The sequence below is a fragment of the Azolla caroliniana genome, unplaced genomic scaffold (genome assembly GCF_043228905.1).
Source record: "Azolla caroliniana isolate FFs.n. ecotype wild unplaced genomic scaffold, voAzoCaro1.0.p SCAF_1, whole genome shotgun sequence".
Lineage (NCBI taxonomy): Eukaryota > Viridiplantae > Streptophyta > Polypodiopsida > Salviniales > Salviniaceae > Azolla > Azolla caroliniana.
In genome coordinates this window covers 6,966,721-6,991,610 of record NW_028230436.1, presented here as the reverse complement: position 1 = coordinate 6,991,610, position 24,890 = coordinate 6,966,721, and the positions used below count along the sequence as shown (strand labels likewise).

General features: G+C 35.2%; 2 protein-coding genes across 3 annotated transcripts; one reads left to right on the top strand and one right to left on the bottom strand.

The window, feature by feature from the left end:
- Positions 1–1,507: 1,507 nt before the first annotated feature.
- Positions 1,508–8,232, bottom strand: ALDH7B4 (aldehyde dehydrogenase 7B4). Of its 2 annotated transcripts, XM_087322492.1 has the most exons (14): positions 8,027–8,232; positions 6,348–6,434; positions 6,138–6,269; positions 5,961–6,033; positions 5,782–5,804; positions 5,584–5,647; positions 5,454–5,499; positions 5,184–5,364; positions 4,331–4,507; positions 3,956–4,120; positions 3,478–3,618; positions 3,265–3,362; positions 1,837–1,986; positions 1,508–1,731 (listed from the first exon to the last, which is right to left on the bottom strand). In XM_087322492.1, the coding sequence occupies exons 1-14, from the start codon at positions 8,168–8,170 to the stop codon at positions 1,671–1,673; spliced, it is 1,542 nt and encodes a 513-aa protein (XP_087178618.1). In that variant the 5' UTR covers positions 8,171–8,232; the 3' UTR covers positions 1,508–1,670. The 2 variants fall into 2 exon arrangements, with proteins under 2 accessions (XP_087178618.1, XP_087178625.1); XM_087322499.1 differs by lacking the exon at positions 4,331–4,507.
- Positions 8,233–17,219: 8,987 nt separating this feature from the next.
- On the top strand, positions 17,220–21,064 carry LOC147868699 (uncharacterized). Its single transcript, XM_087322480.1, has 4 exons — positions 17,220–17,331; positions 18,673–19,562; positions 20,175–20,308; positions 20,412–21,064. The coding sequence occupies exons 2-4, from the start codon at positions 18,703–18,705 to the stop codon at positions 20,954–20,956; spliced, it is 1,539 nt and encodes a 512-aa protein (XP_087178606.1). The 5' UTR covers positions 17,220–17,331; positions 18,673–18,702; the 3' UTR covers positions 20,957–21,064.
- The last annotated feature ends 3,826 nt before the right edge of the window (positions 21,065–24,890 follow it).

Sequence of the window (24,890 nt, the reverse complement as noted above, 5' to 3'; positions counted from 1 at the left end):
ACATGCATCATGAATGTTGGAAGTGTCAGACATCTTCAAATGAACAATGACTTTCATGCTCAAGAGGTTGCAACTTGTTGGAAGAAGCATATGCAAAACCTTTGTAAGGAAACATGTGTGCAACAATACGCAATTAGGCAAACTATTCACAAAACAAAATCTCTTCTTTTCGTTTACCTACTTTTCATCTACATTTGAGGACATCGGATGACAATGCCATAATGTGGTTTGTTTTATACCCAACTAGTTTTGGGTGTTGTATCTTGGGAGTTAGTATTATGAATTGAAATGAAAACAACCTTTGGGTCACGATTAATTTAGTTGGTAGCTGATTGTTCTAGGCTTGATGTGTACAATTTTTTGTGGCATACCTAACATTTGCATACTTTGGTAGCATCTTTCAGGAACCAAACAAAAAATAGTCAAAACTTCTCAATACACATGATTTTAAATAAACCTTGAATGGAGAAAATAATTCATTACTAGTAATGGATCAATCAGCACGAAACATGCTATTAAAACCATGTTATAACTAGATGCTCGTCTTTGATCTCAACAAAGCATACATATATCCTTTTTTTTAACCTTGAAGAATATTGCATTAAACTTCCAATTGTTGTATAATCTTTGATGGGAAAGGAAGTCAAATTCCATTGATAGATTCCCACCAATAGCACACTAACATGAGATATCCCGAAGGCATCCAAGGTGATAGCATTGAAGAAAGTGATACAGTAAATATTATAACATTGTGGTGTCCCTTTTATGTACATTTAAGGTTAAATCCATTTAAAAATATAGTGTCATCATATATTTCTAACATGATAAATGTCAATTCAAGAGACGAATGCACATCACATACATAACATGAATTCGCTAACATTTAAGCAACTTTTGATGCATTAGAATTTCTATATCAACCTTCCTTAATAATGAGAATACTCGTTGCATGTCCTTTAACGTCATTTCAATGTACATATTTGTCTCCTACATATTGAAAAAGAGAGCACTGCGTCATTAACTAGACACCATTACTTTGTACCAACTCATACCATAGTTGAGAATTCTTCGTCACATGTAGAATATTCTAATTCCAAATCATAACAAAATCTTATGCATGGATACAAAATGAGAACTCTGTTTTTGATAGTTAAAAAGACAGTCCATGACAAAGCATGAGTGAGGAGTATGAATTAATGTTTAAGCTATTCGAAAACAATCGAAATTGAGGATCATCACTTTTATATTTGTTTCTTTCTCTAACTAAGACATATTTCCCGTAAGTTCTTTGCCTAAACTCTATTACCTCTATTCAAGGTAGCTAGCCATATATATAATGTACAGTAAATTACCAATAAGCGTTATTCATTGCACCCATTGTGTTTTAGTTAGTTAAAGATTGTAGTTACCTACCATTAGGTCATATTTTCTTGACATCGGGCATAAGAAAACTGTTAATCAGAACTTATATCACATAAAAATAGAATTTGGAAGTTCCACAAAACTATTATATCACATTGAAATCATAATCTTTGATCAAATAAAACATAAACAAAAGCAATAGAGAAGGTTTGATCCAATTATGTCTGTTGTGTTGCTCTCTGTGTATGAAGTCATGATGATTCAAAATTTCACTTTCATTGCTTTCTTCTTTAACCTGATAATATCTTTCAATAAGCCCCAAAGTTGATGCCTTGAGCAAGAGGTAGATCTCTTCCATGATTAATTGTACTAGAATACATGCAAAAAAAAAAAGTTCAGTTCGTTTTATATCTATATTCACAATAAAAACAATTCGGCACATAATAATAATAATGACATATAATCTCTCCTCACCATGTAGCACGGCGCATATATTGCTTCCAAGAATCGCTCCCGGCTTCGCGGCCACCACCTGTCGCTTTCTCTCCGCCAAAAGCTCCTCCAATCTCAGCACCACTTGTCGGGATGTTGACATTCACAATACCACAATCGCTACCAGAGGGACTGGAACCACTCAACAATCAAATTTGTAATATATATTAGAATTTTGTTCTGGTAACTGACAATACCGTAATCATAAATATACATTAATGGATGATTATACTTACTCTTCGTATTATATATAGATACCAGTTAATGTTAGGTCTATTTTTCAAGACAGACATATCATGATGATACCCCTCATATAGATCTATGCATCAGAATTGAGTTTTAATCATTACTTCATATGTTATATCGTATGGGACAGTTTATTGTCACCATAGAATGTACCATACGTACCATACGCGCATTCGCATTCGAGAATGATTCAATCAAACGTGTATGATAAATCATCTCAAAGTTGGATTGGATTTATATGTTGGAAAAAAAAATAAAGATTGGAATTTCAAAAAATGACTATGGTCTATATTATATATTGATTGAATCAAATGTCAACACAATTGAAAGCTCAAAACTTACGAATTACTTAACTACTGAACATTAAAAAGCATGAACATAAAAAACAAATAGTTCAAAGACATAATTGTATTGATGATGAGCTCATCTTGCAATTATCAATGTTCTTATCTCGCAACTAGTGAAGGTATCAATTTCTTCACTTTAGAACTTTACAAAAAAATGAGTATGAACTATAGAGATTGAATCAAAATATGTCATTATAAATTATAATCAAACGTTCAAAAACTCATAAAACGTATATTCGAGAATATGAAGAAAAACATGACACTAACATAAAATTTTGCTATGACATGACACTAACGAGAGAGAGAGATGCGAAAATTGAGGATCAAACCCAAGACATAGGCAGTTGTACCATAACAACTCACCACTAGGGTGAACTAATTTCTAATAACAAAGAAAGAAAAAAAAGGAACATGACACTAACATAAAATTTTGCTATGACATGACACTAACGAGAGAGAGATGAGAAAAATGGGAATCGAACCCAAGACATAGACAGCCGTAGCATAGCAACTTACCACTAGGATGAGCTAATTTCTAATAATAATAAAAGAAAAAAAGGGTAAAAAAAGGAGCACGCATTTTTCCCTTTTCAAACATGTTCGTTTCCAAACGTTTGTATGCTTGCACGAACACGTTTATTACGTTCTATGATTGTCACTATATTCTAATGCAAAATCAAGGACTTCAATTTGTTTAATTACGTATTGTAACATCTTTCAATACCTTCCATCATCAGTGAAAGATATTTCATTTATGAATCCAACTTAAGATGCATATAAGAGTTTGAAATAATTTAACCAAAAGTAGAGACCATACCCAATCCAAGTAAAGATGGCCTCGGGATTTCGTGTGAAAATAGAACTACTCAAGCCTTGAGGTACAGAGTTGTTCAAGATGATGGCTTCCTCAAGAGTCTGTTTAAGAATTAATGCAGAAGAGTTTCTCAAAAATACGAAAACTTAATCAACATGAGAACAGCGTGTAGTATGTTGATATATCGCATTAAAAACTGAGATCTGTAAAACAAACCTTGAACTTGAAGACATATAAAACAGGCCCAAAAAGCTCTTCTTTGACAACTTCCACATCATGTGAGATCTCCACAACAGTTGGCTGGACAAAGTTCCCAACTCCTTCAACAATAGAACCTCCAGTCAAAATCTTGCCTCCCTGAAATAACATTTATTATTATTATTACACGGAATAAGCATCAATAATGATTATAAAAAGTTTATTATTAGATGAAAAAACATCAACAATGCTATGTTTTTTTTTCTAAAGCAAAAAAAACTAACCTAATCAAGGGTTATTATATAACAAACATATGTTCATGAATACCGGAATTTTAACAAGAAAAATAATCCATATAAATGAAAATGAAAATAGTTGGTGTATTATATAGCAAAAGCATGCTCATAAATCCATAAACAAATAATAATAATAAACGAAAATAAAACAATATTTAAAAATAAGGGTATCATATAAACAGAATATATGTAATTAGCACCTGGGATTTAATCTTTTCTATGCCTTGCTGAAAACTAGTTCTCGAGGATGGAGTATGGAGTGGGCCTATTAGTGTTCCTTCATCCAAAGGATCTCCGATTTTTACTTGTGCATACGCGTACACGAGTTTTTCAACCACTTGACTATACAACTTCTCATGTATTAACTGCCAAAAAAGAAGTCTCTCACCAAAACAACACACTGAAAATTCAAAACTTAGCTAAGCAATATGTGTATATATGTATGTATGAACAAATGTATGTATGTATTTATATATGTATGAATGATTGTATGCCTGTCTGTGTGTGTATCTATGTATATATGTGTATATATATATATATATATCTAACAGACAGAAGAAAAATCTTTATATTACCAACCGCCGACAGCTCGTGCAGCGCTGTCCAGCAGTGCCAACCGATGCAAACAATACAGATGGCACAACCAATGATAAATCGGCATCATCCATCACTATTATTGCGTTGTTTCCACTAAGCTCAAGTAGACATCTTCCAAATCTATCACTTACTACTCTTTGCACAATCTGGCCAACCTGGAAAACAAAAATTGGAAACCAATTTAGAATTTTTAGAATTTTTAGAATTTTTAGATTTTTATTATATGAACTCTACTTTATTTGGCTCAAATGGCCGTTTTGAACTCTTTGGGTTGTGTGGAAAATGAGTTTTGGAAAGCCATTTTTAGGAAAACCTGTTACTTAACTAGGACAGTATTTATTCTAATAATCACAATGCCTTTTTTATGACATAACTCAATTGCTCTCAACCCTTGGGTGGTCAAACAACGGATTTTGTAAAGCTGTCTTCTTTAGGAGAATAAAAATAGTTAACTTTAGCATAATTACCTCAAAATCAAAATACAAATGCATTTTTTTTACAATGCATGTAACATTAGATCCTGTCATTGTATTAGATTTCGACCCACAACCTTTTATATCAAAGTATCCTTCACATCCTTAAATATCATTACCTAATATACTTTCAAAACAGACATCACGATTATAAAAGCTAGTTAAATCATTTATCATAATGCTGATGGATGTATAAAAGCAATGCTTTACCATCATCCCTCACATGTAATGTCTTTGTATAAAGCATGTAAGCCAAGAAAAGTTTAAATTAGTTCTAGCTCGTTTACTTTGACGTTGTGATTATAACTTCATCATAAAGATGATTCATGATAAAGCAGAAAGAGGATTTGAAACAAACCTTTGTGCTGCCGGTAAATGAGACCAAAGAAATTCTTGCATCCTTGGAGATGGCCTCTCCAATCTCAGCTCCTCCACAAACAGTTGTAAAGATGGCCCCCGGAAGGTTATTCTTCTCAAACACATCCACAATAATCTTTGTTGTTGCGATTGTTACCAAGGATGTCGTTGGAGCTCCCTTCCTAGACAAAAAGATAACAAAGAAAAATGAATCAAGAATGTTCAGCTAATCTATTTTGTAGAGAAAGTAAACACCTACTAAACCACTTACCACACCACACAATTGCCACAAACAAGGGCGATACATGCGTTCCATCCTGGTTAAAAAACAATCACCTATGATTAAACTCTCCTCACACTTGAGAAGAAACACTTAACGAAAACAATAAAGCATGACTTACCAAGGACAGCACAAGGGAAATTGAAAGCAGTTATAACCCCAACTATGCCAAGGGGGTTCCATACCTATGCAACCTTACCATCAATGAGACGATCAATTTGAACATGAATATAACATTCATTGATGACATTCTTTAATTGATTTCATTGAATTATCTTCATTCATGCAATCTAAGCCAGACTAAACTAAAAGTGCTTACCTCTAGCATTGCATGATTTGGCCCTGTAAATTCCAGTTGAAGTTGTTTACTCTCTCTCTCTCTCTCTCTCTCTCTCTCTCTCTCTCTCTCTCTCTCTCTCTCTCTCTCTCTCTCACACACACACACACACACACATTGTTCTTTCCCAACTAAAATTAATAATTCAACATCCTACTTACGTTCAGACGGCAACACAGATCCATTCAACTGTCTGCTGAGCCCCACCGCATAGTCACACATGTCAATAACTTCCTATAAAAGAAGGGCAAAAATAACACTGCTTTTATTGAGCCCAATACAACAATATCACAACCCAAAAAACATATATGTGCCAACAAAATTTTAACTCATCATACCTGTACTTCACCAATACCCTCTGCAAGTATTTTACCCATCTCTAATGAAATTAGTCTCCCAAGGTATTGCAAATTGGATCTCAAAGAATCTCCAATTTGCCTTACAATTTCACCTCGTTTGGGCGCAGGCACCTGTTTCGGAGAAAAAAAAACTTATTGAAACATGTGACATATAACAATGTCACCCTACAACACAGAGAGATAACTCACATGCATCCATATCTTCCTTGCAGCTGAGCATGCTTCCATACTTTCTTCATAATCCTCCAGTGATGCTTCAATAATTTTTGCAATAGGCTGTATATCAAAGAGCCCAATGTCAGATCTATACCTCCATAGGTCCAAAATTATTTGCATGAACAAAGAGAAAGTATCAACAAGTTATGGGTACACAAGAAATGAGGCTTCACATGAAATAGAAAATACAAATTTCAAAACAAAGCCAAAAAGAAAGCTTGAAAATACTCGCATAAGGTGCTAAATAATATAAAACAAAAAGGATGCTTTATATCACATCTATAAAAGAAGAATGATATAAAGAATTTCTGTAAGTAACATAATGTTGTTATATAGTTTCCCCAATTAGAATTTATTTGCCAAGCGGGATGGTTAGATACTAACTCTATAGAAACAGAAAGTGTATACTAATGCAATTAAAAAGTTTGCACAAATCAAATCACTGGTACCTACCTCATTATCTGAATGTGTCTAAGATGGAAAAGCTATAAAAAGAATGTGCGCCTCAAATTGCCTTGATAACCAAGGTACAGTCAACTAAACCACAACTGTCTATGATGATTTTTAACATCAGCTTATAAACTCGCCCAGGGTGTCTTACCAATATGTCTTGGCATGTTTTGATAGACCCTCAACAATACGTTTTTTAATGTCAAACATCATTTATGAAACCTTGAACTTGCAGCTTATATGCGATTGAGTATGCCTTGGGCCATCTTGCCTCTTACTTCTGAGGACAGATATTAATGGTGGAATTCTGACCACCACCACATATATATGCATGTCATCTCTAGAACCTCTTCTTGAATGATCATCTAGATCAATATAGTATATGACTATCTATTGCGACCATTCCAAATGCAATTTTGAACCATCTAAAGCCTGAACTTACTCCAGCATGAAAACTGTCATAACAATGGTTGTGAGTGACATCCACTCATTTAAACTGGGAATCCCTTATTCACTCCTCATCTGGAAGAGTATTAGATACATAGATATATGTATATATAATTTATTAACATCCTCAGATGTGAAACATTTTCCCACTGTGTCTGTGGAATTGGTAAGTGACTCTCGATGTTCAAGAAATTTACTGGTGAGCATTCCAATTGACAGAGCACATAAGTAAGGTGTCATTATAGACCCAGCAGATAGTGGATGTGTACATGTCTCTATTCACACATATAGACACACATATCAATGGATATTTACATTGATGTACATATCAAACACGTATCCACACATATAGACACACATATCAATGGATATTTACATTGATGTACATATCAAACACGTATCCACACATATAGACACACATATCCATACATCCACAGATATTTACACACATGTACTCGCATACAGACAAGAACTCAGAACGTAGATACACACATACATACACCCATACATAAACATGTACACTTTTTTAGCAATTCAGTATATAGCATTCAACAAACTTATATACATAAACACATACATACACTCGCATATGACCACACAGCAGCATCGTAAAGAACCAGATTATACAAATGATTTCACGCGCGCACACGTCATCAAGCTATAGCAAAGCAAACCAGATAAATGACCATAATTGGGTACACCTGCTCAGGAAAACGAAAGGTAGACTTTTGTACGGGAGACTTTAGTTTGTTTACCTTATTGGTGGAGGGATTGACAGAGGTGATGGCGGGTCCTCTGCCACGCCAGACGCCATCACCATAGCAACCAAAATTCGAAGCTTCGAGGCCGAGCTTCTTCAGGAACTCATACTCGGGCTTCTCGTCAATACCAAGCGCCATCGCAACTCTCTTGCACTCTCCCTCTGCTTGTTTGTTGGATTACCAAGAAAACAGAGCAACTCTGTTTTCTCCTGCTTTTGCGTACTATATACGTACATACGTGTATATACGTATACTTATACCGTATACGTATATTGCATATGGTATACCGTATAGGTACATATATGTAGATGTATATGGATATATCCATAGACTATAGTATGAACCATACGTACCATACCTGCATTCGCATTCGAGTATGTTAAACTCCCTCCAAGTATGGTAAATACCATACTTTTGTATTCATTATTATTATAAGGTAAAAAGTGTAAAAAAAAAGCATATACGAATGTTTTGATAACATACGCATTCGTATGAAAAGGAATGTTTGCCGATGCATCCGAGTATATTACGTACTATGTACAGTAATAGCATATATCATATGTACATATATGTTTACGTGTGGAGATTCTTAAAAAGGAAAGGCTAAATAAATAAATACACGACAAATCTTTTCATGTTGACTTGTTAGAGTTTGGTTGTTATTCTTTATCCCTTCATTTGTGTGTAGGTGAATCGAGCAATCTCATAACATGTTGATTTTAATAAAGGTTTCTCTCTCTCTCTCTCTCTCTCTCTCTCTCTCTCTCTCTCTCTATTTAGAACTATTTAGCTTAAACTCTATTTTATCTTATTTTTATTTTTACTTTCGATGAATGGGTAAATATCCCATTTTTGTTGTACACCATTTGTCTCATGGGCCAATTTTGGCCTTAGAAGACGTTAATATATCTTTCTTCTTTCTTTCTCTCTGTTTGTGTGTTAAAAAAGAACATTGTATTCATGTGCTAAAAAAAGAGAATTTGCTTCTCGGTAATGTTATCCCACGAATTGTAATGACCTTTACCATGTGTGTTTTGTGAGACCCAAGGTTGTTTGCGTTAGAGTATTCAAAGTTTAGGTAAGTATCATACCTCGTAAATGGTACTTTGCATACTAAACCTTAAAGTTACTCTACCAAATTGTTCGCTTTTTTGCTTGGACCCATACCTAAGATTTATAAAAGATAACACCCAAACTATGCAACCGATGTTAGAAAATCTTCATTACTTGGCAAATTTCCTTACCCGTTTTCCCTCTATTTGTTACACTTAAACCAAATTAAAGCTACACAATGAATGCTAAGTAGGCATTCACTTTCACTCAAGGCTTGGTTCCTTCTTCTTCTTCTTCTTTCCAAGAAAAGATACTATATTAGTATGTATTAAGGAACACCCTAAGGTTGTACATGAAATACATACATATAGGTAATAACCCTCATTTTTTTATCAAGGTTATGTTCAGCTTAAATAAATATTGCAGTGTAGAGTAAAACTACTCCAGCTTGTCAAAAAACTGCCTATAAAATATTCCTTTGTCCCATATGCCTTGGTTGCTTTTTTGTCCTTTGTAGCTAAAGCTAAAGTTGAAGAGTTTGATGCATTTTTGTCCTTTTTGGCTACAAGTGAAGAGTCTGACACAAGCTTATCCTTTGTAGCTAATGTTGAAGTTGAAGAGTCTACGACACTTTGGTAAGTATTATCAATGATTTTGTATTAATAATAAATATTTTGTTCTCCTTGCAATTCTTTCTAATGTCTAAATGATGTTGGAATGTTTGTTACTTTGGTTATATTATAGAACCTACATGAAGTTTCTCTACGACATTTTTTGTGGAATCCAAAATTAATTGCTCTTATTATTCTTTAGGTAATCCGGAATTGTTGTTGGTCTTCTTAAAAAGGTGTGGTTAATTCTAGATCTGAAATGCCACTACGAAAGTGAGTCACCTATATCATAAACGGAATAGGGGCAATATAGTAGGAACTATTATCTAAAATGGTAAACCCATTGTTATTATTGTGATTGATTTAGATTGTAACTTTGTTTCAGGAAATGGAATGAAGCAAATGTACTATACATATGTACATATTTTATAAGTATTTGACAAATATGAAAAAAGTATTTAAAGTACTTTTAGTTTGGGACGTACTTAACCCATATTAATACGTAGAATGTGTATGGTATCCATACTATACCTAGCACATGTGGTGACCATGTTTAAATCTATGTACATATGCGTCCGCTGAAAAAACATGTGTGATTTGGACCTTTGGTATTTGAGTATTAACAAAAACATAATGCGTGTGTTTTGGATATGCTTAATTAATACACCATTAGTTTCATAAACTTCACCATGGAATCTTTAACAGAACTCGCCCACTCGCAACAACAAACACCATGGGATGCATGATCTCAATTTAAGGGGGAAGGTAAGCGAAGATATCAAAGAAGAAAAATTAGCTCAATCATTGTAGACTCGACGTTAAATGTCGACCAAGTGGATGTTGACCTAGGTTAACAAGTACCATAGCCATGAGAAAGTGAGGTATGATTCACATAAACATAGACCGTGTCAAGTGGATTAGATCTTTCACTCAAGAATGTATAAGCATCTTGATTAATCGAGCCAGTATCCTGAAAAAATGATGTAAATTTTGAAGCCATCTATAACAGTGGAAACAAAATTGAGCTTTCCAAGTACATGTAGACAATACCATTTTTATTTTTTTTCCAAGAAAATTCTACTTCCATTAGTTATGAAAATGTACATAGGATAGTATATAACTCATATGTTACAAGCCACTTTGAAATGGCTACAAGAAAACATCATGTATAAATGAAGCAACAAAACCTCGTCACAAAATTACTCGACAGACTCCCCTCAACAAGAGCCTCACACAATCCAAATTCAGCAAAGACACCCTCCAATCTCTTCACAATTCAGCACCTACCTCTATGTTTGGTTACCCTCATGCCATAACAAATGAAAATCAAACTAAGGGGGAAACCCTTCATTGTTGCTATATGGATTTCAAATAATTCATATACACTATAGTGAAGGGACTCAAAGGAACACATGGCAAAGGTTAGTATGCTTAATGAATTTGAAATTGTGGAAAAAAATAATCAAGTCATGTGGCTCTCACATGGGCTAGAGTCTTGAGGATAATGTATACAACATTCTCAATGCAAAAACATCAAGACGATATGAAAATTGTTTTACATGTTGCTCTTGGGTCGAGATTTGTAAGCAATCAAAGAACTAAAAGGTCTTATGAGGGCTCATAATTATGTAGCCAAGGTAAAGGACACGAAGGTCGGTTGCCTATTAATCCAAGCTCAATATGTTAGTAACATGCAACTAAATCAAGAGAACAAATAAAAACGAGATCCTTCTTGGACTGACTAGCCAACACACAAATGGTTTAAGAGATGGAATGTAGCAACACTACTTGAACAACCATCAATTATATGTTAAAGGAAAACATCACATCATGTCTTATCGATACAGTCACATCTAGTTGGAACAAGGATATCAATAATAAGAAATTGCAATACTATTGTTCTCACATATAACCAACATGTTATGATGCTTACAAGGAAACAATAAGAAGCATCAACAATTCATATTTCACCCGTATGTCACTTTAAAATACAAAGGATAATAACCCTTCCATGCACGAATCATCATGGTCTTGAATTGGATTAGGGGTTGGAGAGGACTAACTAGAATAAATTGCACCAACACATAATGCTCTATAAGGGATTTGAGGATTAACAACATCTCATCATATAATATGATGCATTCACGACCATTCAACATTGCTTCCCACCAACAATTTTATCATGCACCAACCTTGAATCTCACACAACTTTTGCAAGTCAAGCACCAAGACCACATATTTGAGCCGCATATGTTTGGTCTATATTTAATCATAGAGTGATCTTGATAAAACACACAAAGCACTTTGAGGCCATACGGTCACATACCCTTTGCACAAACAAAGTTGCTCTCTTGTAACACTCTTTTTTAGTCTCATTGGTCATGTTTATGGCTTCGTAAGGATCTTAAAATATCAATGTCATTATATCCTCACATGTAAAAAATTGATCAACGTTTTACTCTCTACCATTCATTCTCATCAATTTGCAAACAACTTTATCATGTGTTACCATGGAATCTTTAACAAACCCCTTTAATATATTCTATGAAGTAAATTCTCTCTCTCTCTCTCTCTCTCTCACACACACACACACACACACACCTACTTTTGTTCTTTTTCCTCTTTGACCCCTCCTTATCCTATGTATCATTTGTATGTTGCCTTTGGTTGCATGGGTCATTTGTCTGTGGCTGCACATTCATTTCTATGTTCTTTTTTGGTTCTAGAGTTGTTGATAATAAGGTCTCTCTATGGGTATTGAAAAAACACACAAGGTCACGCTACTAGTAAGGGAAATCTCGAAATCCAACTATTATCAATAACATCAAATTCAAAATGGATATTCTTTATGTGATGGATCACCGTAATGTGTATATCAAATATCATTCTCATGCGATGATATGGTGCATGTATATAAAGTCATAAATCACCACAACAAAGAAACCTATCATTTTGCAAATGTGGTTTAATAATACCACTCAGACCATCAAACTAGAATGTACATATGGTAAACCAATCATGCCACATTTCCGATCTATGGGGAAAGTATGTCAAGAGTGATGACCTACTAAAAAGGGATATGATGTAACTTATGTCAAAGAGGTCGAGGAACTTTAAAGTATGTAAAGGTTTTCCCATTGGTAAACCTTAGACAACTACCTGCCACACAGAAACTTGTCTTTAAAGGAAGCATGGAGTGGCATTCTTTTCAACTTCTTTCCAATATACCTATGACGACTCCCTTTCTATCTCTCTAAAGCATGTTTGCTATTCCAACTATCTAAATACACTAACGGGTTGCTTCACATAGTTTACTTATTTTGGTTATCATTCCCATGAATCAAACAATATCTCAAATTGTGATGTCTAGTTGGATGGCAATTAATTGGATAATAACTATAGAATCAAATATATTGAAAGGGTGTATCTCCCTTGGTGAGTATTAATGAGAACAAAATAACAACAAGAAGGACTATAACGGTACTTCCATCCATTTAGAGTTCTCTAAGATGTTCCTATCATATGTGCATATTCTTGTAGTGCAACCAACCGGTTTTATTCTCTGAATATAGTTTTTCAAATTTAACAATTGTTACAAAATGGAGTTCAATCCTTTTTAAATGACATGCTTGTCAAAATTCACATTTTGACAACGTATAAGAAGGTTGTACTGTGTGGCAACTCTATCATCGTTGATCTGATGATTATTACACTAACAAATTTTTATTTGTACTCACACACACATTTGGTCTCATAGATCATTTTGGTCTCTTAAAAGATATTAATGCATGGTTCTCTCTCTCTCTCTCTCTCATAGTTTTATATTGAATGTAAGAAGATCATGCATCCACCTACTCTTAGTGTCATATCCACAATTAGAAAATGGTGGAATGTTATTGTTCTTGATTATTTGTACGTGTGTTCATACAAATATAAGTATCAAATTTATTTCATATATTCCTTGTATGTTGCACGCATTAAATTAATCATGATCATGCGTACTCACGACGTAGTTTTAAGCATTAACTCAATTATTTCTACATTAAAAACATGCATGGTTGGGACCATACAAAACTATACAAGAATGTCGATTATTTTTTGTACTCTATGAAGGTTTTCTATTCGTTATTTACTTCGAAGTCACAACATAAATGGGATGCCTTAACAGTGTGAATGAATAAATTGTCGTGCATTCTCAAAATTTTGCCAAAATAAATTATCGATACATATATCGTCGTCTACACCAAAGTATTTATTTAAGCTAATAATTAGAACTTAGAACATAACCTTTGTCAAAATACGGAGGTAATTACCTATATCTACATATTTCATGTACAACCTTAGGGCATTTCTTTATACTGATATTGTATCTTTTCTTGGCAAAAAAAACATCTATTCTTGAACAATGTTAGTGTTGCTTTGTTTCTTTTTTATGTTGCGTGTAATGCTCTTATGTGGGATAAGTAGATTCAAAAAACAAGAAACTGACTCAGATGCATTAAAAAATTTAGGCAAATTGAAATTGGCTTCACACTTCTTCATTGCAATACGAGGTAACAATAATCCCCACCATTCTTAGGGCTTCTCCTCACCATATTGTTTTTATTATCATTATCCCCCTTTTACGACATTTGACCTTGGAGATGGTCTCATGGTCACTCTCAATTCCAATATCTCTCTCCATGGGAATGATCAAGAGCTATAATATTTATTCAAGCGATAATATTCTTCTTAGACCTTACAATGTGTTACTTACAAAAACTTGAGTAATCTCCATGTTTTGTTACTAATTGCGTATTCTAAATATGATGATCTTTGTGAGGTTTTATAATCAGTTTCAATCTCACTCGGGTTGGTTCGAGTCTCTAACAATGGGAGTAATGCCACAAGTGATATAGAGTGCATATACGGTTTTAGTTCTGAGGTGATGCCCCCTGAATTCCAGCCTTCTAAAATATGTCCTTACAAAAACATATTCCGAAACCTAGGCATTGAAAACAGTACCATTGTATTCTTCCAACTATGTTAATAAAGGTGACCGCTTCTTAACGCAAAGATCCCTTCCATGTGTCCTTAGGTAATATACCATGTAACCAAAGTTCTCGAAACGAAACTTTTTAGAAAATGTATAATTTCCTAAAAGAACCAACAAACATGGTTAATATATTTTATCGTGCTAATTTAAAAGATATTCTTTCTTGTCATACCACTTTGTAGTTTTAAAAGAAAGAGCGGTACCTAGTAATGTATAGCTTTATCATAGTATTGCTACGAAATGTAATGATAAAGTACCCATAACATGTATAAAATACGAAACTTCATGCTAGTTTAGATCTCCATGTGAGATTGTAATAGCAAAAGTGACATGTGTCTCCTAATATGCTTGGAATCCAAATATTTTAACTTTGGTTTTAGAGCTAGTATTTAAAATCCAATAGACCACAGCTATAAAAATGGTCATAGTCTTTGTAGTTTAAGCATGTGGAACTTATAATAACGATAAAATGGTTTGTATTCACTTGTGACATTTTGTGATTCTTTTGCTTGCACTTGTGATAAGGTGTACAATGCTATGGCAGGGGTTGTCACAGTCCGTTCACTCACACTTATGATATGATGCCAACTTGCCAATGATCATTACAAGAATTGCCATTACTTGGTTATCATGGCCTAGATGTAGGTGGTGTGATTGATTGTTTTCCACCAATGGGGAGTGAAAAGTGAGCTTGCAGAGTTCTATTTTACTATTAGTTTCCATGCCCTTTGAAAAGCGAGCTTGGAGAGTTCTATTTATTATTAGTTTCCATGCCCTTTGATAAGATAAGACCACATAGTTTACCACTTGACCTAAATGCCATCATCGGAAACTCCACATAATGTAGTCCTCCGCCTTTATTTGTTGGCCAAATATGTATGTTGTTTGTGTTTTTATATCCATAAAAAAATGTGTGTGTGTGTGTGTGTGTGTGTGTCAATGATAGTGACATGTGTGTAAACTATCTATCGGAAAGTCAATGCTTTCACTTTGTACTTTAACATGTACCATGTGTTAATTTTTGGACACTCAAAAAACATGCTTTCAAGGTATTACAAAGCCATCTTATTAAAGTAGCATTAATGCATTTTTGAGAATTAAATGGGCAGAGTATGTAGATTAAACATGATTCAAACGTCTAGCAAGTTCACATCGATAATGTGTCATTCATATGTTCTTAGTGCTTGTGTAAATTTCATGTCTACATTAAACTATCACAACTACTCTTTGTAATGTGGCGTTAGAACTTAGCCATATACATACCACTAGTATATTGAATTTATTTGCATTTGAATGAATGGAGCTTATTGCTAGCCTCTAGAGCACTCCTAAAATATGCAATACACAATTGGGCATTTGTGGGGCAAATGTTCATAAGCCTTAACAAACTTTATTGGATGGAATAGAAATCAAAATAAGGTTGGATTTGATATAATGCAAGAACCATGAATCTTAATTCTCATAGAGCTCTCCACACTACTTTGCACTTCAAACTACATGTTGGAGTTGCATCATGGCATTAAAATACATCAAGTATGATGACATATGCAACAGAGATTTAGTAGAGGATGAATATCACTTGCTTTATGCTTTATACATGTTCGACATGTAGTGATTTGTGAGACATTTGAAGACATCTTAGGAGAGTGTGATACCCTAGATGCCATGGTCGAACTCTTTGTGTGAGTGCATTATTCACACAAAAACTTTTGTGCCAAAAAAGCACGAACACCACTTCTTGGGGAAGGAGATCGACTTTGACAAAAATGATGGTGTATTTAGGTTCCGTGGGTGAAGGTTGGCCTCTTTATGGGCGTTACAGGTTTCCAATTCGACTTCACAATGGAGTTTTATACAATAACACTGTGATCGCTAAGAACGTCCCACAAAGGTATGTTAGTCACTCGTGGACATTAGTCGTAGGCTTAGCGTGCCGACAGAGAGACGATACTAAACATCTTCCTCTATGACATTACCCCTCTCTTTGTTTACAATGTGCATGTATGAATGCGAGCAAAATCATGTCGCCGAAGTTGAATAGAAACAAAGAGACTCGAGACATTACAGTTTACATGCGCGAATGCAAATGGAGCAAACCCTAAGCCCTAAACCAAGAGTCAAGACATGGTCTCGAGATCCCTCTCTCGGAGCGAGGGAAGGAAGGAGTACGAAAGAGACGTAGCAAACACTTGAAAGTGAAGTGATACTACTCGAAGTTCAGGCAACTGAAGTGAAGAAGACATTGGTATGGCCCCACAACCAGAACGCTAACTAGCAAGCAAGCACACACACACACACACACTTGGGCTCATTGTTCAGTTAGAGCTCGGAAAACGCAAAAAAGCGAAAAACGCAGAAAAAAGCAAAAAGCAGAGGGAAAAACGAACAATCAGCTTTAAATTCTCTATATGTATATGTATTTCCTTTCTCTTGCGTTTCTGCGTTCCTTTTCTCTCCTTATTACATAAGTTCCTTATGATCCATCCATCGTCGATCCCTCAAACCCTCCTCCTCCTCTTCCTTCTCTTCTTCTTCTTCTTCTTCTTCTTCTTCTTCTTCTTCATCATCGAGCTTTCCTGCTCCCGAGCTTCTTCTCTGAGGTGCGCCCTTCTCCTTTCTCCGTTATTCAGTACCTTGAACTTTTCCTTTTCTTGCAAAATCACTAAATTAGTCTTCTGGTTTATTCAGAAGTGTGAGTAAGTGAGTGAGTGAGTGTGTGTCTGAACTGAATTAATCGCCCAAAGATTCTGTGACAAATCATTAAGAGTTCTAAGGTTCACTGATTTTAGCTTTTTATTTATTTATTTTAAAACTAAGATTCAAATTGGATTTTCTTGAATCTCTAGGTATTTTTAGGTCTTCTTTTTCTGCGAAGTTTAGGGTTTGTTTTTTCTCGCAAGCTTCGAAGATTGTTTTTCCACGAATGTTTGGTTTTCTTTTTACTAAGCTTCAAAATTTTGCCTCAATTGTTCTGTTTTCTGGTTTTCTTTTTATCCAAAAGTTTCAAGTGGTTTTTTCTGTCAATTTATGGATCTATTTCAGACTTCAAATTTGTTTTTCTGCCAAAATTTGTGATTATTATTATTATTTTCAAGCCTTAAATCTTGTTATTTATGTCGCCTTACTCAAGCTTTAGATGCAGAGAAGAAGCGAGTCTTTGTTAATTTTGTCAATATAATGAAGAAAAAGTCCAATTTCTTTCTTAGCATATTGAACACTAGATTCTATTTTCCCTCGTGATTTCCCCCTGTTTTTTTACCATGATGGGCTTCTATAGGGGAGGTCGAGCAGATTGAGCTATTTTCCATGTTTCCTACCTGGGAAATAGGATTTTTAGCCCCCTTTCCCTCCCTCTGTTTCGACATAGTACAAATTTCAACATTCTAACCTCCTCTCTGCTTTAGGAAACTGAGCTGTTTCCCATGTGAGGAACATGGGGAAAGGGCCTACAATCTCTTGTGTTTCACCTACAATGTTTAACACTGTGAATTCTTATCCCTAGTGGAAATGTGGGTTCTTTCTCATCTGGCAAGTTCGCACTTTCCCACGTTAGAAATGACCCATTTCACATTGAAAGGGACCTGCTGTGTATGGGGAGGAGTCACTTTCAACACTTCTACATGGGAAATAGTCCACTTCCCCTGCATGTCTCCTGTGCAATGTTCAAGATTATGGCTCTTTTCCATGGGGATAATAAGTTCTTTACCACATGTGTGCACTTCCCAAGTGGGAGATAGTACCCACTTTGCATAGGAGTTAGCCCACCTTACCTGCAAAATTATGCCCATTTCACGTGGGTATGCTTTGTCTCACTGACAGAAGCTCGGAATGTCAGGTCCTTATCGGCAATTTTTCTAGGAATCATACACACGAATCCTCAATATGGTTGCTGTTGTTGTCTGATGAATGTTAACAATAGATTTGTTTTCCATGTATGACAGTGAGTTAAAGTGTGATACTACATTATCGGCATGGCTGGCTGGGATTCTAATTCAACCTCCTGGGAGTTGGAAGAAGCACCAAAGTTTCAATCAAGACATAGGAATGGAATATCGAAGAAAGATCAAGTACGAGAAACAATGCCCTTTCGAAGTTATCCCACCCATGGTATCTACTCACATGGAAGCAATGACTTGGACTTGGGTAGATCGTCTGCTATTATTCCGTCAACCATAGAATGCTCAACAACCCATTGGCCTCGGTATAAGGGAATTCAATCTAAACCAAATGTTTTTATTGATGCCATTGATCTTGAAAATGATATGGTCAATATAGGACAAGGAAAGGTACATATTGTTAATGGATGCTTCACAAATGGGGGAGTCATTATGCCTTATCGCAGTATTGAAAAGGAAGGCTTTATTGAGGGTAATCATAGAGGATTTGATCTTCAAAATGGGTTTTTTCATAATGGCAATCAAACAAGGGTTACTAATGAATGTGGAAAGTTTAACTTTTTGGAACCAAATAAGGGCATTGAAAATGTATCATTTGGTGATATGTTAACCGAAGAGCAATATAGTACAAATAACACTTTACACTCGGGTAGCTCTGGTGATTCGCTTACGGGGCTACAATTGGGTAAAAGGGTGTATTCACAATGCTCCCCGAAAACACGGGAAACCAAAAAAGCACAAGAAATGGACACAATTGAATCAAAGAAACCCAGGACAGGAGCGAAAATAGCAAAATGTCAAGTTCAAGGATGTGGGATTGATCTTACTTCGGCCAAAGCTTATCATCGGAAGCATAAAGTATGTGAGGCACATTCAAAAGCTGTAAAAGTAATTGTTGCTGGCCTTGAGCAACGGTTTTGCCAACAATGCAGCAGGTATAGTTGAAGTTCGTATTGACCAAATATAGTTTTTTTACCTGTTTTTAAATATTTAAACACTATCAAGTTTTATTAATTGTTTTTATATTTATATATTTGAGAAAAACATTGTGTTTTATGCAAACCGGCATCTTTTACAAATTTGCACTTCTTTTTAGCATATTAATTTGTCTACAGTACATACATGGCTATGTAATATCTAGATAGCTCACAATCCCCAAAAATCTTGCATGACAGTGAAATTGTTTGTAGTTAAAAATGAACTCATGAAGTAAGGTTAAATAACCAGTAAATCATTTGCAAACTGAAGTCTTTTGACTATGAGTTCAAGAGCCATTTGTGTGATGACATTAACAGCAACACCTTCAAAGGATGTTCTTATATCATCGCATGAATTATAATAATCGTGAGAGTAGAGAAACCATCATATCACTATTGACATATGCACTCTTGATTGCTGTACGCATCTTACTCTTTAAAAAAATTGTAATGATTGTTTTTAAGGGTTCCATCCTATTGTGATGATGCTGTATTGTTACGCATCCTTGCATTTGTATTACTTCAATTGTGTATGGATTCTAACACATGCTGGTATCGACTTACAAACAGGTTTCATCAATTACCTGAGTTTGATAATGCAAAGAGAAGTTGTCGGAGAAGGCTTGCTGGGCATAATGAGCGTCGTCGGAAACCTCAACCGGATCCATTGGCTATGCAATCACGATTACAAGCTTCCCTACAAGGTTCCATTCCTTGTGTTATATTAATTCTTTTAACTTGCAAATGTGTTGATTTTTTTCATCCTCTGGAAGATAACCCCTTTCTTCTGTCACTATGTTTCTATAGAATGGTCTTTCTTGCATCAACCAAAGTTTTCCTCTACGACGGCATCATTGTCGCAAGTGTATCGGGATTTCACATGGCCAGAGTGTATCGTGCATCAATGCGAAGGTAGGCCAGTCTATGACTACAAAAACCAAGTTCCAGCAAAGGCTTTTGATCTACTACCATGTGATAATTATCCTCCTCTACATCAGCAAAGCCCAAGAGCAACTGGTTTCTCTCCGTTAACGTATGATAATTTTCCACCGTGTCAACAAAATCCAAGAACGATGTTGATGAACAATGACATCCTGGCAAGTTATTCCAGGACTCCATCGAGTTTGCCATTAGCAGCAACTCATGGAGAGATATTCTCAGGCTTTGAGACTGTGCCTGTTACTGGCTCGGTTGATCAAGTTCGAGATTATGGTTGTGCTCTCTCTCTTCTGTCCCCACACTGGAGCTCTAGTCAAGCTTCACATTCGGAACCAATGGACCCTTCAGGTCAATCTAATATAACAAAAGTCGATAATCACCACATGTACGAGGCTAGTGCACCACAGTGTTGAATCGTATCAAAATTGGAGTATTAATCCATTCATTTAACACACTAGCACTCAGCTAATTGTAATGCTCACTAGTAATAAGTGGAATTATTCTGGATTTTACAGCCTTAATACTTGTGTTACATATATTTTCCACCTCTAATGAAGAAACAATACCATTGTAAGTTGGAACAATTGAGGATGTTAGTTTCATCAGGATACATAATCATATGCAGTTGCAAAGTTGAATCATATTATTACCACACTAAAAGTAGAAATGGTACTTTCTAAGAGACTCTTCTCGATGAAAATGATTGATAAGAGGAAACGTTCGACTTTGTTTACTAGATACTATGAGTTTTCTATTGGGTTGTGAAATTATATTAGAAGAGGGTTTAGGGTTGATGGCAAATGATCGACTTTTGATTATGAATGGTACTAAAACACGAAGTACTTGTCCAATTCGATTATATATCTTTGCAATGGAGATGCAACATTAGTTGTTGCATTTGTCGTGTATTGGTTCCAATTCGATTAAATATCTTTGCAATGATGGTGCAACATTGGTCATTGCATTCATTGTGCATTGGTTCCATTTGTTAGGAATTATGAGTTCATCCTCAATTTGTCGAAGTCATAGTGTATCACATTCTAGAAAGCATGTGATTGCAATTTATTTCTCTATTCCATAATCATAGAGTCATGTACTTCTTGAACTACTATCCATAGGTCTTTCAATATTTAGTATTTAGTAATGTTGCATGTGTCCATTTTTTTTTCCAAAAAAGAATATACTCGATTAGTTAAAATATACACAACTTCGATCCCTTTCTCGGGTAGGCCTTACCTAGACTATCTAATCCTTCATAAGTGAACTCACTTATTTACCTTACACTTTCACATGTGTCTCTAGCCATCCTTTCCTACACATAATCTGCTTTCAATATCCCACATGACATCTCGTTCACGCCCCTCTTTCAACTAATGGGAGGGGGGAACAACCATCTGGGTACTACATACTGCCATCGTATATACATTCCATTTGTTGTGGCCATCGGTGTAGTACACCACCGTTTCTTGAAATTCAGCCTCATTAATTTCGAAGCATCATCAGTACCATCAATCCGCTCATCTTGAGCTCTGAGTGAGTGTGTGCCATATTAGCTTAATCGGTTCAGCTGGAGGGCGTTTGTTTGCTAAAATGCCCTAGTACACCTTGTTGTCCATATGCAACATATGGTAATGGGTGCAAGCAGCGTCCATAGATCTCCAAGTTTTTGCTTCTGCGCAATAACTGTGGGTAACCTGTTGTCAATGATCAGTTGAACAATTCCATTCTCCCCTTTGTACATAGCTTTGCATGTGTCCATCTTACTCTCTTTTGTTAAGTTCTCATATTTCACTTAATACAGTAATGCAATAATATTCTTTTGCACTACCTTGTACAAGCCAATTCTATGATTTTCAAAATTTGAAATTGTAAATCCGCTATGATAGTGCATGATTTGAAACTCTAAACATGAAACATTCTTATAATGAACACTTATTTCTTGAGACTTGCACCCACAACATTTTTATGTTTGCAAATAAGAAACTTTTGCACAACATCGCCTTACTTATATATTTAATTTTAAGAGTTGTTGCAAAGCAATTTGTGAATTGATAAGCAATGCTTCATTGGCATGTATCTAGGGGAAAACGTCTCAAATCTTGTTTATGAACAACATTTTCCTATGCTAAAATTTTATATTTAAATTTGCCTATTTACCTAAGAAGACATGCCTTTCTTTCAAGCTCACATGTTGTCTACTTTCTTTGTTCTCGAGCCTTTATCAAATTCGGAGGGACTTCTTTTTTAAACATCATAAAATACTTGAATAAAAAGGCATTTTTAATTTCATAAGCATAGGCATGTGTGCGTTTGTTGATGTTTTAACCTCACGTTTGTGTCCTATATAATTGAGCCATTATCACATGTGGGGGAGCTCATTTGTAAATATAATAAAAAAGCTTGTATTCCTTAGATATTCATGTTTACATGGTGTCAGGCTTCAGCAAATGTAATTCTTAAGCATGCACTTGTGTTGTAATTTCAATGGCATAAAAGCAACCATGAATGCAAATGGTTTGCTTGCAACATTGTATGGTGACCTTATGATTGATAATTTCTAATAGACAATCTCATTTAGGGATGTTATCCCTAGTCAGCCTAAAGAAAGCAAAATGCTAAAGTGTGCTTTTAATACTCATTTGGTTACTTCTAAAAAGAGAAATTGAACATATTGAGTGGGAAGGCTAAGTGGCAATCTTGGGAACCGATAAAACTTGAAAGTTTACAATAGTGCACATTTTTCTAGGTTGTTAACCAAATTATAGCACTATAATGCATATGTTCTCTTAAAAAATGGGAATAATACTATCATAGATGTAATCAACATTGATGGCAATGTATTGTCCTTTTGAGAAGCTACAAGCAACAATAATCTTGGTAACCATTAGAAACCTCTTTGACTTTTTGTATAGGTCTTCAAGTGTGTAACCTAGCGGAAACAATAGTTGGTGAGGAAATTTTTCTTGGTCCCATAAGGAACACATCAAAACTACTTTGGTTAGGACCATTTTAGAGGACTCATTACATGACTAAAACTTATCGAAGATATTCACCACTAATTTTTTCATAACAAGCTACAAAATGGAACCCCATAGACCAATTGTTCTCCTTAAAATAGGAAGCAATAGAGATTGTGTGACTATACTGTGCACCATAGTACGTAAAATTCGTGTTCATCTAGCGCAACATTCGTTTTCCAATGTTGGAAAACGAATGCGAATGTTATTCAAACATTCTTATGTTTTTTTTTGTTTATTTACCTCATAATAAATAGTTAATCCAAAAGTATGGTATTTACCATTCTTCTAGGGTGTTTACCATACTTGAATGATTGAATCATTCGCAAATGCGATTGTACGTATGGTTCATACCATGCTGTGCATTAAGAATTTACATAATTTATATGAACAAATGGTAAGTTGTCTATGACAAACTTATAACTTGGTTCATCATGGATCTTTTTTATCCAACCTTACATAACTTCTTAGTTGTGCAACAATGTTGTGCTTGCTCTGATACTTGTTCAATTGTGATGGTAATGGAGGATTCTATGGTAGGCCTCCAAATGTTGACTATGTCATTAATTGTGCAACAATGTTGTTCTTTCTTGGATACTCGATCTATATTGACGGTAAAGGAGGATTCTATGGTAAGCATCCAAATGTCGACTATGATAGCTACCAAACCAAGAGGAATTGTATCCCGTACACACAAGTAACCCAACCTAAGAAAATAGAATGACCAATATGTTACAATATGCATGAAAACACTTCATTAAATCAACACAAACCCCAATTAATAGAGCGTCTTGAGTCACCCCACATGCTCCCGAACTGCCACAACTTGCTATCCTACCAAGACAACACCCCTCACCTATGATTGAAGCAAGATTGCTTGAACTTCAATATAGGATAGAAACTCCATGAGGCAGAATGAGACATTTTACCCTCCATAAGAAACACAAACTATATGAACAAAGAAAAAGGAGGATTGACATGATACTTACTATGGTCCAAGAAGACCACCTTGGAAGATAATGTGGTTCCATAAAGCGGCAATGTGCCATCGTTGTGGCCAAGACTATGCAATCTCAAAGTGCTGAAATACAAGAAAGCAAGGATAAACTTGTTTATCCACTGTCCCTTTCAAAGTTGGTCTTCATGTGTTCACTCGAACCCAATGACTAGCACAAAAATTGCAACATAGGAAACAAGGATTCACCTTTGCTAAGCAAAAGCAAAAACAAAGAAAGTCTCACTGCCTAACCTCCGCCAAATTAACTCCCATAATTGATTCCATACCCAAGAAGCAACAGGAAGAGGATATCCCAACTTGACCTAAAGATGT